This window comes from Astyanax mexicanus, chromosome 8, assembly GCF_023375975.1.
Source record: "Astyanax mexicanus isolate ESR-SI-001 chromosome 8, AstMex3_surface, whole genome shotgun sequence".
In the NCBI taxonomy this organism is placed as follows: domain Eukaryota; kingdom Metazoa; phylum Chordata; class Actinopteri; order Characiformes; family Acestrorhamphidae; genus Astyanax; species Astyanax mexicanus.
In genome coordinates, this window is record NC_064415.1 from 30,665,044 (window position 1) to 30,679,721 (window position 14,678).

Below are 14,678 nucleotides of genomic sequence, written 5' to 3' on the forward strand. Positions count from 1 at the left end.
ACTTTAAAACTGAAACCATTTGATGAACTACATTGCTATTGTGATAAAATATATACTGCAATCTCATGACTGGTGGAATAATGAATTGCTTGGTGCTGTTGATGTGCAAATAATGCAGTTTAATAAAATTAATAAAAAAATAAAATATTATTTTATATAAAATAAAAAAATAATAAAATTAGAATGCATGTTCTGTTTTCAAAGGCATTTCATGTATTATTTCAAAATCCACTGAATGGGATGGAAAAACATCTGATTTGTGCAAATACCTCATGATGGTCTGATCTTTTTTTTTTCTTATTCTGTTCATACTGTACATTGTACTGTTATAATGTTGTGTGTTATAAACTGTGAATATGTATAATCTTAAACCTAATTTGTATTTGTAAAATATGCTTTAATTTTCTCTCTTTATAACTTAAAAAGTGTATATAAATGGGGGTTTTAGTCAGCATTACTTTTTGCACTGGAGAAAAAAATGGTCCGTTGTAGGTAGCAACACAGAATTACACTTCCGCTATTGGCTGGAGTAGGGGTCTCCGGCTGGCCAATAAGATCACTCGACGGGAACGCACCCCGGTTGCTTGGTAGAATTCCGTAATTTCCAGGGCAGAAAACGCGCGCTGATTGGTCGGCTGCGGTGTGGGCGTCTACGAGAGGCTATAAATAAGAGCAGCGCTCCCACACTGTGTATTTATTTAGTTTAAGTGTGGTTGTACATGTTGGGTGTTCGTGTACGGCTTTCTATGAAGTCTTTTGTAACTAATTTATTTTAAACTAGAGCCTGTTTTATATTGGTGAGTGTTTATGGCTTGTTCTTTGTGGTTATCTCTGTCTTTTTATAGTATCTAGCTTGTTGTTGGTTAACTAGCTGTTTGTTTGGGCATAAAAATGTAAGTTAGCTAGTTAGCTAACTAATAGTTAACGTGAATACTGGAATTTTCCTCACATACTTGCTAAAGAGTTTGTTAAAGCTAAGTAAACTAGTTTGTTCAGCAGATAAATCTTAAATCATATCACCAGCTATATCACTGCTTTGGTGACCTATATGTATATATGTAACCTAAATCAGGCTAGTGTGAAGTGAAGTGAAGTGGTGTATTTTCATGCTGAACTGAGTGAAGGCTGTAGCCTGTGAGAACACTGACAGTTTCTGTGCTTCATTTAACTGGTTAACTCAAGCTAAATGTTCTATTTTCTCTTTATCTCCTTTCAGCACTTATACGGTCGAGGAATTTACTTTAAAGGGCCAATATGGTTGCTACAAGCACATTAAAGAAAAACCCCGAACGCATCTCGGAATATATTGACCGAGGAGGATACGACCAGTCTTGCATCGATAACGGTAAGATTTCTCCATCTTTCTCTATTTATGTACATTTTTCTCAGTTTTTCGCAGCTCCTGCACTGTACTGTGCACCACAGTGCAGCTGTGTTAAACAATGCGGTGGGTGAAGGGCTTGTTTTGCAGAGATGTTGATGCAGAGCTGCAGGACAGACAGAGAGGGGAGGGAGGGATGCACACAAATGATGTCAGCAAAAAGATGAAGTCATTCCATTAGCCAGCAAAGCTCCTTTGTTAGCCCAGGATTGTTTGCTTGGTAAGAGCTGAGGATATATGAGAGAATGTGAGCCAAGTCAGCATGATGCTCCCCTAGGATGAAGGAATGAATGGTCAACAGCCTTTTTTTAGATTTATTAGATTTTTAGAGAAAGCTAGAGCTTGAGTAACACCTTATAGAAAAAAAAAATCTTTTTTTGTCATTTGAGAGCCTGCATTTGCAAACAAGGGCAGTTTAAGCAATGACTCTGTTCATGATATGATGCGCAATACATTTTTGAAGGAGGTTAATGTTGCTTGTTTTGCTATGCCTTTTAACATCTCCCCTGTATAACAATCCAACTTAATGCCAGCTTTTGCTAGAGTTTAAGCTAGTCTGGACTTTCATGGTCAAAGAGGTTAAAAGAAAACCTGGTTGTCTTGACCAAAACATGAAAACATGCCATATGGTGGCAAGATACCTGGTTAAACTAGTTGTGCACTAGCATATGTATTCACCTGAAATTTGAAAGACTAGCTTTCCCAAGCCTGGCTGCAGATGACAGGCTGTTTTTGTCAAATGGGTGGACAAGAGGTCAAGAGATTAAAAGGAGACTTTTTGGGCTACCTTTGTCTTATTAATTCATATACACAATTAGGCTGGCCAAATTAATTGTGTTTTAATATACATATCGTACAATATATGAACATTGTCTCAATTTTGGCTGACCTAAATACTGCCCATGTTTGTTTACCCATTAACATGAATCAGACGATATAGAAACTTTGTGTAAAAACAGTGTTTATTTATTAAAACCTTTGTTTTCCAGTTCTGATGTCTGAATACTGTTCATAAATAAAAGACCATAGCTCTTTAAACATAATGTGGGATTGTATTATTATGCTACTGTGTTATTGTATCACTGGCATAAAATGGCGGCAATAAAAAAAAAATTATTGCAAAGATAAAGAAAAGGACCAGTCTTGTTTCTGTAATCTACTAATAATAATACACTTGTGTATGTTGGGTATCTCACGACTGGTGGAATTGTGTATTGCTTGGTACTGGTGAAAATAATGCAATTTAATAGAATTCATTGCTAGAATGCATGTTCTGTTTTCGAATGCATTTCATGTTATTTCATCTTAAATTTCTAAATCCACTGAAAGTGAAGGAAATTTTTTTGAAATTAGCAAATGTTGGAATATAGATTAAATCTTCTCTTTATGTCTCTTAAAATAGCAATTAGGGCATCAGAGTTTCTACTTGTAGTTTTACCTCATAATGGTCTGATCTTTTATTTTTTTCTTTCCTCTGTTTCTGCTTAGAGCTGGACTTCTGGGAGCGATGCCTGGCTGAGCCGTACCTCAGTGTGGAGGTGTGTGAGGAGCGGGCCTGTCAGCAGCTGGCACGGCTGCTGGAGGGCTGCCTGGCACGGGCTAAGGCTAGTACGCTGCGATGCGCTCAGGTGCTGGTACCAGAGACGCTGACGCAGCGGGTGGCGAGAGACGTGCTGCGGCTGGCATCGGGCGAGCCATGCGGGCTCCGCGGCTGTGTGCTGGACGTGCGTCTGGAGATGGAGGAGCAGCATCAGCGGCGGTGCGAGAGGCTGGAGCGCTTGGTGTGTGACACAAGTGTTGTGCCCACCTTTGAACTGACGCTGGTCTTCAAACAGGACGGGGGTGGCTGGCCCAGCTTAAGGGACTTCCTTAGAATTGGCACATGCTTCCCCCCGGGCTTCCGGCGTGCCCTTAAACTGCGGCCTGGCTTCAGGCTTGTTAAGAAGAAGCTGTACTCTTCGGCGGCCGGTACTGTGGTGGAGGAATGCTGAGCCAATGAGAGAACAGGGATGGGAGTTTTGAAGGCCAAGGCACATGGATCCAACGAACTCCAGCATATCTATTATTGGAACTCTGCTTTAGAATGTAGGAATAAACCAAATAACCTGTGTGAATGAAGAAGGGACATTTTGTAGAACAGTGTCAATGGACAACCAACATTGTTGAACCTTCCAATCACATGTAAAATGCACCAGCTCAGTGTCTGGTGTTTGTTGGGTTAAGTGTGTTCTGGCTTTAAGGGTACAATGCACTTAAACACTTATGAATGTATGTGAATGTACAGGTCTGCCTGTGGAGCAACCCCTTTTTGTGCACTTTTTATATAATATTAATGTAAACTAGTTGAGTGTTGTACATGTTGAGTCTGGGGATGCATAAATGGGACATGGGGTAGTTGACATGGTGGTGGGAGTTTACAGTATTTGTATAGATTTTTCTGCAGCTTGTTTTGAGAGGCTGTGCCCATAATTGTGTGCCATCTCACTAAATGTGTATTGGGAATTTCCAGATTTTTCTAGTATGCAATTTTGTTTACTCCATTTGTTACCTGGTGTTTTTCCTGGTACACAGCATTAAAACCCAACTTATAAAGAACTTCAGCCAAAGGTGTTACCTTTTTTTCAACCGGGATGGGGAGGGGGTGGGGCATCACTACCAGTAGGGTGTATTTGGCTGGGTGGGCAGGGACATGTTTCTGAATGTACTGTGCTTTCACATAGTATCTGCTTGTAAAAACATGCTGCTAAGGCACAACACATCTGACTTTTCCAATGTGCCGCAATGTTTAAAAAATGTTTTTTTTTTTTTTTCCTAGTAAGCTGGTTAAGTGCTAGTTTAGTGCTTGACTGTAGAATTTTTTAATGTTTCAAAGACATGTTCTGTCTGATCATATTCAGCTTCAGTGCTGTTTCAGCAACTGGATCTACTGTTTTATAAAGTTCCTGTTACAGGAAGTGGATATTCTTGTCTATTTGACAATAAACTATTTTGAAAAGGCCTTAATATGATGTCTGTCTGCTTGATTTTGCCCTAAACATAAACTATATTGACTAGCACTGGAACACAACTGTCTAAAATCAAATTTATTTATAAATGTAATTCCTGCTAATGTTTATATACTGTTCAAGAGGCAATGCCTTTCTGTGGGAACTGGACAGGTGAGGGGGTGCATTAGCACGTCTGTGCCAGCAATGGGTACAAATTAAAGTAGCTGAGTACATTCATGCAAGAATCTGCAAATATTCTGACCAATTGTAGTGATCATTATGAAGTAGTTTTGAATTTGTACTATTTTAAAATCTTAAGTTCTATGCACTGTTTAATTTAAAACACTTTGTAGAAGGCCTATTTTTACTTTTTTTGCAGATGGTAAAACCATATGCATGTAAGTAAACATCTAAATACAGTACAAAATATGCCTGCCTACCTGCTTTGGAATAATTCTGTCTGAAATCATCCACAAAGTTTTTCACCACTAACTAGGAGCAAACCATCTCAGACCAATTTGGGGATTATTGCTAGGCTGTTTTAGTAACACCAGTACAAGCGGTCGTCATCTCACCCCTCGACTACTGCAATGCCCTGCTAACTGGCCTCCCGGCCTGCGTAGTAAAACCACTCCAAATGATCCAGAATGCAGCAGCACGTCTGGTCTTCAACCAACCAAAACGGGCACATGTCACCCCACTGTTCATTGAGCTCCACTGGCTACCAGTTGATGCTCGCATCACATTCAAAACTCTTACAATCGCCTACAAGGTGATGAGAGAACAGCTCCTTCCTACCTGCACTCACTCCTGAAGGCTTACGCTACCTCCCGGCCGCTGCGCTCCTCCAATGAACGTCGCCTCGCTTTGCCAAACACTCGCACAAAGCAATCTCATACAGATGTTCTCATACAGAGTTCCCCAATGGTGGAACAAACTACCTTCCACTACCAGATCAGGAGAATCTCTCGCTATCTTTAAGAGACTCCTGAAGACAGAGCTCTTTAAAGAGCACTTACTCTCCTAACACCTCTAACACACTAACTACTTCTAACCCCATTTCCTTCCTCCCCTCCTTCACTTCTCTATCCCTTTATTTCCCTTCGACCTCCTTTAAGCCCTATCTAAAAATGGGTTATCTTAATTCCTATTACTTTTGTACTTCATTATTGTAAGTCGCTTTGGACAAAAGCGTCTGCCAAATGAAATGTAATGTAATGTAATTTAAGCCCCCTCTTTCCAGCCTGAAAGTATCAGGCTTCTTTTGTTAATGATCATAATATTCATGACATTGAACTTCATGGTAACCTAGGCCAGGCCAAGTTCCGATTTAAAAAAAAGTGTGTGGGGGAATAAAATCATTTTAGTAGAGCAGATGAAATTTCATACACTCCCATTAAAAAAAGTTTATAAGTGATGCTTCTGTGATGTAATATCCATGGACTTATCCAGGGATGGGCCTGGACGTCAGAGAGCCTATGTGTACAAAACACAGTGTACGTAAAGTCTAAAGAAAGATCTGCCCACGTCCGTCTGGAGTCATTTTTAGAGTGGAGATGGAGGCCAGGGTGTCCCTCTGGCAGCTATGTGTAAATAGTGTGACTGCAGTGTATATGAGCACATCATATGACCCTACACTACGGACCTTATGAGTTTGTGTGACATTTCAGCTGTTATTTAACCTGCATCCATGTTGGCGCTAAGAGAAGCGTATTTCTCATCAGGTGAAAGCTGATCCACTGTATTTACTGTTATTTATTGGATTAGATTTAGGTAATACAGTAGAAGCAGTGAGAAAACAAACACATTCTTTGTTAAAAACAGCCTTTGATGCTGTTACTATTAAATCAGTTAGATACTAGATCAGTTAGTTAGGACAGATACTATACCATTCACCAGGGGTCGGCAAGATGTGGCCTGCAAGCATTAAATATCTGGCCTGTGAGGTTGTTTAAAATATAATGAACGACAGTGAAAAAAATAAAATGCTTCTCTGGTGAGCTTTTGTTTACACCCCTTCCTTGTCTCTCTGTCATGCTTGGCGTGACCTTATTTTCCAACCGTTCTCATTTTTCTGCCCATTCTTGGGCTCCCCATCTCCTTACAAGGGTGTTGTATTAGACCTCGACCTTGACAACACGGGTTCGATCCCGCGTGAGGATCAGTGTGTTTATTTTTTTTTTTAAATTCTTGGGTTTACCTGCTTTGGGATCAACTGTTCTGCATTCGGGTTTAACAACCCTCTGGGCTGGAGAGCTACTAGTCTGTAGCACCCCATCCCATTTCAATTTTTTTTTACAAAACAGATTTTTTTTGTGGACCGCCAAATAATGGCTTGAAAAATATCTGGCCCACAGCCAAACTTAATTGCCGACCCGTGCCGTACCCCATCTAAATAGACTTGGAATGACGCAATCAAGATGTAGGTCTAATATTTTTAAAGGGGGCATATTATACCTATGTTGGAATAGGTCTATGGACTATACAAAACATGTTTAATAAGTTCTTTGCACAGAAACACTCTCAATTGAATGGGTAAGTGAACACTTTTGAGGAATATAGTGCATCTAAGCATTTGTGCAGCTAAACTGCCATCAAACATGATGAAGGGCAAATTCTGGGCAAACAGTGAACGATTAACCAGACTCTTTTTGCCTTACTGAAGTAATAAAAGTGTGTATTTATAGCATTTGGCTGATGCTCGTATCCAGACCAGCTTACAGTGCAATTATGTAACGGATCTAGGTAAATGCAGTGTTAGCAGTTGTGCCCATGTTGGTTTTTTTTGTGTAGCTTGGTAAAATTCTTGCCTAGGTTGGGAGTTGAACTGCAACCTGCTGCCTAACGGAGAGTGGTGATTGTAATGTGATCCTCTTAAAGGAGAAATGCGTTGTGCAATGGATTCGGGTTGTAGTGAAACATGATAGTGAGTACAAACTTTTGTTGAATAACTCAACTCTGTTCACCTCCAGCATTATGGAATATGACACTTTTAGCTAATGCTCCCAACAGGCTTACAATGCTAGTGATAGGGGCATAGCATTTCTCATGCAAAGAAATCACAATTTTTACACCATTAACGAGCTCAAAGTAGCTCTAATGTTTATTGGTTGAATTGTAAGGGCCCTGACATTTAAAACGAGCCACTGAGAACAGTGGTAGTTTATTAAAACACTGTTTATAGACACGGTACCTTGTTTTACCTATCCGGATGCTGCCATCCTGAAATAAGTCAACTGATGAGCATAAAAAAAACAACAACTGATATGTCACATGAATACTCTCATTAGTTTCGGACTGAAGTTGGAGTAATTGGGGTTGGTAAATGCATGAGCAATGCTATGGCCCTATTGTTAGCATTGTAAGCCTGCTGTAATAACAATAACAACATTCTTCTGACTGAATAGTTCTCACAGTAATTAGCATAAAGCTGACTGGAAGGCAGAATGCAGAATGACCTGGTGAAGAGCTGTTGTAACACCAGGGTGCTGGAGACATATTGGCGCAGTGACTTCTGAGGCCTGATCTGTTTTAGACAGTGAGTGTGAAATGTGCTGCAGTGAAGGTAAATAACTTCAGCTTCAGTATTCTAACTGAGCATCAACACCAGTAGTAAATGGTGGAGGATAAGATACATAAGAATTTATTCAAAGTATCTGTTATTGTCTTTTTTCTATAAAAACCTTTAGTTTAGTTTAACTTTAGTATATATGTAAATTACTTCCGTTTGGATTGGATCTCATTTAGAATGGTTGGGATACTCCTTATAATCTCAGTGTAAATGTCCGAGATTAAACTAAACATGTAAATGCAATACTTTTTGTCATATCACAAATACAGTGATTACAATTCTTTTATGATTTTAAAAACACAGTGTCTTCAATAAAGTCATATAATAATCATTATGGTCATGATTTAATAGCAGCGATTAGAGAATGGCAAAAATATCAGTACACAAATTGATTAATAAAACAAAAAAATCGCCAGATAAGTCGAACACTTAAATAATCATTAGTTGCAGCCCTACAGTGTATGTGGACATGCTTATGGTTTAATAGTAAAACCTCTTAGTACAGTTTTAGTGTGTGTTGTCACAAAGTTTGTTTACAGCTTTCTAGCAGTACAGTATGCTGTTATCTGTTATTCAAAATGAAGGAAGTGAGCCTGATAACGATAACCACTGCATTCATCAGTTTTAACTTCCTTGACACATTTGCATGGGGTTAAGTTTCTATATTTACTTAAGCATATTACAGTTTGCCAGAAACCTGTTTTTTTTTTACTCCAGCATTGTATTTTAATAGAAATCCTTGTTCAAATTCATACAGTGTCTTGTACAATCTTGTTTAAGAGGTTTTGTTTATATATAAGTGTTGCAGTGGTGGAAGTAGGGGTGTGCAATATCGTATCGTATGCAATAATAGTGCCAACATTTTGGAATACTGTGAACAATATTATACCCTAAAATTTAATGTTGTATTGCCCACCCCTAATTATCACATCAGGGTCTTACTTTTTTGCTGTTTTTAGCAAAAGAAAAAATCACACTGTTCTCATTTCCCATTATATATCTATTAGAGACCGATTATATCTGTCCAGTTTCTTTTATTTTCCTTCAGTCCTGGATATATGAAAATATTTGTATCATTATCATTATCGTGATATTATTTTAGGGCCATATCGCCCACACTTAGGAAGTTTCCTGCACACTGTAATGTTATTGTGTCCAGTTCACTTTGGATTTTCTTTAATCTCTTTCTCTGGTCAGAATCATTCAATGAGTTTGTTAACACTAGCGCAAACCTAAACGCACCAAAATGCTTCCCAACAAACCATGTGAGCTTTTTGTCTCCTCTGATTGGACAGAGCTATCTGGCAAGGTAGGAAGAAAGTAAATATAGCAAAAAAGTGTTCCAGACCTCCATAGAAAGTTTTGCAGTGTAAAGCTACTTTACCAATGAATGCAGAAAAATTGCCATTGGTAAGTGGGGTTCTGTGGCCACAAGCAGTAAACGCTGCACATAAGGAGTTCAGTGTGAAAACAGCTTAGCATGGAGCAGCTGCAAAAGAGACAGTGGGTGTTAAAAGCTATGGGAATTATCAGGCTAATTAATCAGTTTAAACGGCACCTGACAAGCAGTTTAGCCCAAATATGATGAGCATATTTGATAATTGGGTCGGCTCGAGACCAAATCACGTTCTTACCAAAGCAAACGGCTCTGGACTTTATTTGGAACCAGACCGAGACCACATCCTCACGCAGGTCTCTGTACAACTGTTTTGCTCTGTACCCGAATGCAATTACAGATGACCAAATAGTGCTGGTGTAAAAACATTCTAAAGTACTGCCACTGTGATCCGAGGGTTACTGGTTTGAATCAGCAGCCAGAGTCTGAAATAGCACAATTTTCCATGCTCTCACTTCGTTGGTAAATGGTGATCTTAAATCACATTACTCTCAAGATCATTTTGATCAGCACAGTCCTCTGTTAGCTGATGTATTAGAGCCAGGTTACTGCACTTTCCTCCAAATGCGCTGGTTTCCCAGTAATGCAGTCTGGAAATAGGCAGTGACTGACTTTGCATGTTTCGGAAAAGGCATATGCTAGTCTTTAACTAGTGATAGGGGGTCCTAATGAGTGGGTTGGGTAATTGGCCTTCCAACTTTTTATTAAAAAAAACAATTTATTAAAAAAGTCTTTTTTCACACATTTGCAACAGTTTTTTTCATGCAATTCATTAGTAAATGTATCTGTAATGTAGTTTGTAGACACAACTGTATATTCAACCCTAACAGACAACAATGAATTAGTGGACTGGTTTGTTCAGACTAATGAGTCTAAATGTTTATCTGTGTGCTAGTATGTGGTGCCACTGCATTAGTGGAAGTGGGTTAAGTGATTCATGTTCCTGATTATCTAAATGTTTCTAGACTTTAATGTGGTTTCAGGTTGATAGGTGTGAATGAGGTGCATCTATTTTGGCTTCCAACAAAAAGCCTCAACTGCTCACATCTTTTCTAATGCACATTGACTAACACACTCGTTAATTACACGTCCCAAAACAATGCTGATTATCCACACCTCTGATCTTTGTGCTCAGTGTTTGAGGTCGAGCTCTGGAGTAAACTGTGGTTGGGTTGTAGGAGCTGAAGGTAAACTGCTTAAACACAGTGGCTGTAGACTGAGAAACAAATACATACTATGGCCATGGTATTTGGCATGAACGTGTGTGTGTGCATATGTGCGTGCGTGTGCGTGTGTGCTCAGCAGCTGCTGTGAGGTAGGGCTGCTGATTTAGCAGTGTGTCGGCCAAAACTACACAGCACTCTACACCAGGGTGGAATCAAGATATTCTTTTCTTTCTCTCTGTTTCTCTTTTTTTATCACCTTCTCTCACACACATACGTACATTAAAAGTTGTAAGTTTATGTCAAAAATAAAATTATTATAATTCTGTCTGTTCTAGACTATACTGTAAAAGCATATAAAAGACCAGGAGACAGCACAAAATATCAACTTAATTTAAATAAATATTTACCTTAATGTACCTTTGTACATTTTTCCCATGCACTGTAGTGTACAGAAAAAAAATGATGTATAGAATAAATTTGTGCAGCCCTTTTGGTCCAGTTACTGTATATACCTTAATGCTACTATACAGCTCTGGAAAAAAATCAGACCACTTCAGTTTCTGAATCAGTTTATCTGATGTTGCTATTTATAGGTATATCTTAGAATAAAATAAGCATTGTTGTTTTATTCTATAAACTACGGACGTTTCTCCCAAAATGTAAACTAAAAATATTGTTATTTGAAGCATTTATTTGCAGAAAATGTGAAATTGCTGAAATAACAAAAAAGATGCAGAGCTTTCAGACCTCAAATAATGCAAAGAAAACTAGCTAAAATTTATAAAGTTATAATAGTTCAGAAATCAATATTTGGTTAAATAACCCGGGTTTTTAATCACAGTTTTCCTGCATCTTGGCATGTTCTCCTCCACCAGTCTTACACACTGCTTTTGGATAACTTTATGCCACTCCTTGTGCAAAAATTCAAGCAGTTCAGCTTGATTTAATGGCTTGTGATCATCCATCTTCCTCTTGATTACATTCCAGAGGTTTTTAATTCAAAAGAAACTCATCATTCAATAACTTTCCAGAGCTGTAAAATCATGCAATAATTTTCCAGAGCTATTAATTCACTTTCTCAGATAGACAGTTTTGTATCTCTAAGCTTGTCCAGAAATGCATGTGTTACGTGTGTTCTGTGGAGGTGGTGAAAGCATGAATTAAAAGCAAGAGTTCCCAACATTTTTAGTGGAGTCCAGGAACAAGAAATACCAGCTTTATTTAAAAACTATAAAGACATTAGTTTAGACTGAGTTTATTGGAGCAATGCTACTAAAACATTAAAACAGATGCAGTGACCTGTTAATGGTGCGAGTGAGACTGTCTATGGTTTATGAGATTCAATATTTTCATATTCAACATGTTAACTCACCTTTAACTCACTACTGACTATTTGACAGCGGGATGACCTGCAGAATAAAGTTGTCCTGGAAGCATCTGATTCTGGTACTTCCTGTGCTGCAGCAATTAGGTGGTGGCTAGAGTGCCTGAAGCCTGAAGCCATTATATAGAAAAAAGCACAATTTGGAGAGTCTAAGGCACATGCCTTGCCAAACGCTGTGAGGCTCAAAGAGTGTGTGTCATTATGTTTACCACACATCTCTCACCAACTCATGGTCTTCTAAATTAAAGACAGTTTAAATGAAGCATGGCTTCCCATGTTACTGATTTTATCTAACCTGAAAGTGACCTGCAACACTATATTCCCTCGTAAACATCTCTGCTACACAGCCCGTTCTGTTCCTACATGTTAGCATGATTGACTGCTGGGATGAAATGGATCCTGTTTTGTGGCACCACCAGCGGATTCTGCATCTCTGGAAACTGTTTTAAACATCTCGCTGGTTTGTAAGAGTGCAGTGAAAAATGTTGATGAAACATTAACAGTTATAAGGAAGGCTATAGAACCTATGCTGGCAGAAATTACATTATAGCAGCGTCTATAAATTAAATAATTGATGTAAATAAAATATATTATACACACACAAACATCTATAAAAAAAATAGGAATTCAACATCCTAAAAAATACTGTTAGTTTGTTGAATTGTTCGTAGTGTACACTGTGTGTAGGATGTTTAATGCAATATTTTTGGTTATTAATAATAAATAATGAATACCCATGTCACCATTTCATTTCAAATATTTCTGATGACTGTGTTAAATGTGGTGCAGAAGGGCAGTCTTCTTTATTGTATGGCAATATTCAGAGCTTCAGATTAACTGAAAAAAGGTTACTACATTTATTTCTCATTTAATTGAATGTGACATGCCAATGGATTGTAAACTCTTTTCCTGATGGCTTTGGAGGGACTGCAAAAAGAAGGAAGCTTGCTAGTTTTGTTTCTTATTACTGACCAAACATGTGACTGTGTTGAACTATAACAACACTGAGGGGCCCAAGATAAACCAATGGATTAAATAAAATGTCCAGCAACCTGGCATTAAAGAAACTGTCCTATATAGCTGAAGGGAAGCTTGAGGACTTTGTAAAAAAAAACTGTAACGTAAAAAATTGTAAACATGTAAACTTAAGCTTGTATCAATAGTGTGAGCATTGGGTGTTAGGGTGTGGGGTGATTGTGGTGGTAAAATACTTTAAAATAATAAAGACGTATGTGAGAAATCAAAATAATAAATAATGAAACTTGTGTACACTTTTATACACTATGTTTTTATATGATGCAACATTTTAATACACCAAGTAAATAAATGATAAAAAATACATTATGGTTGATAGGTCATCTGCCTGAAATATAATAAATTATGTTTTAAATATAAGGTCTTCTTAAAAGATTATGTAAGGATTCAATAAGGATTTGTTTTTTTATTATCAGTATGTATAATCAGATATTAAGAAAATATACTTAGTTTAATCACTGGCAACTCTTGTCAGAATTCCAGCCAGTGTGTCCTTTTTGAACTGGGTGGTTTGTCACAATAATCTGTGTGGGTTTTAGACTCCGAACCTACTATCATCATTCCCCCAGTCCCATTTCCACACCCTGATCTGCCAGGTTAGGAAAGAAACAGCAGCCAAACAATTTGCTCCTGGGACCAGAGATTATAATAAAATGTAAGTGTAAATGGAGTATAATAAGAGTAAATATTGGCAGTGAGTTTGACAGATGAAGACAATTTAGAGCCCAGGAGAACTCCGAAGATGGATGCCAACTGGTTAATTTTCCCCTTAGCAAGTAAGCACTGAGGTTCTGCTAAGATTAGCTAAACATAGCTACGCAGTAGTTGCTAGCTAGGTAGTAGTAGGGAGGGGCATTTCAATGCATTTCAACAGTCAACTGCTCACAATCCTATCATACTCATCATCGGTTGCCACTGTGTCCTCAATCTGGCAACCTGCATGAGCTTTATGACTGGGAAAGGGTGGTGGAACCGTTTCACACTCTCAGCCTCATTTTGTACTGATTATTCCTTTAATGTTAAACTTATAAAATTTTACAATAATCTGCACACATGTCAGTTCTAGACAGGTTTAACACTTTTTTTTATAGTCTCCTGCTAATTAATTAAAACCTATGAAGTTATAGAACGTCAGCTCTATTTTAGGATTTTTCTTCCAGAAAAAAAACATAGAAACAGATTTTCTTATATAATACAATTCTAACATAAATTTATATATAAAGAAAATCTATGTATTGGACTAAAGAATCATACAGTATATATGTATATGTTTTTTTACTTTGCTTTTGGTTTTGGTGAACCTTCAGACACTAGCAATTCTACAAATGTCTATGCTGATTCAAAAGTATTATGTTACTTATGTAAGTCTTTGTAGAATGTTGCAGTAAACTATCTAGCCACATTATTTCATGTCAGTAAAGATGAGGAAATTGCAGGTCGTCCGGCCTCAGCATGCGGAAACTCTTCATTGTGCCATTTGACCTTCTCAGTCTACGATGTCCTGTATGTCGTCCTGTTCAGAATGAAGCCATAAATCAGTGCATGGGACTGCACAGGTTTTATCTGGCTTTGATACTGGAGTGGGCGCTGTCTGAGCATTGCTTTTTAGTAACAGGCTTGATTGGGACGACTTCCAAATAAAAGGTCTGCTGTGCTAAACGAGTGTTGGTATGCAAGGATAAAGCAGCTAAAAATATCAGTGTTCTTCCATAACTGTCACCAGTGCAATCCAGAAAATTCAAAATATCACACAATGTA

General features: G+C 38.1%; 1 protein-coding gene across 1 annotated transcript; it reads left to right on the plus strand.

Moving 5' to 3' along the window:
• The first annotated feature begins 674 nt into the window (after positions 1 to 674).
• On the plus strand, positions 675 to 4,384 carry LOC103039337 (DNA damage-inducible transcript 4-like protein). Its single transcript, XM_007255733.4, has 3 exons — positions 675 to 797; positions 1,217 to 1,345; positions 2,870 to 4,384. Exons 2-3 carry the CDS (start codon positions 1,255 to 1,257, stop codon positions 3,370 to 3,372), a joined length of 594 nt encoding a protein of 197 aa, XP_007255795.3. The 5' UTR covers positions 675 to 797; positions 1,217 to 1,254; the 3' UTR covers positions 3,373 to 4,384.
• Positions 4,385 to 14,678: the final 10,294 nt, after the last annotated feature.

Coding starts and splice junctions, on each gene's coding strand:
- LOC103039337 (XM_007255733.4), top strand. CDS start 1,255: ATGGTTGCTACAAGCACATTAAAGAAAAACCCCGAACGCATCTCGGAA. Junction 1,346..2,869: donor CCAGTCTTGCATCGATAACG/GTAAGATTTCTC, acceptor GTTTCTGCTTAG/AGCTGGACTTCTGGGAGCGA.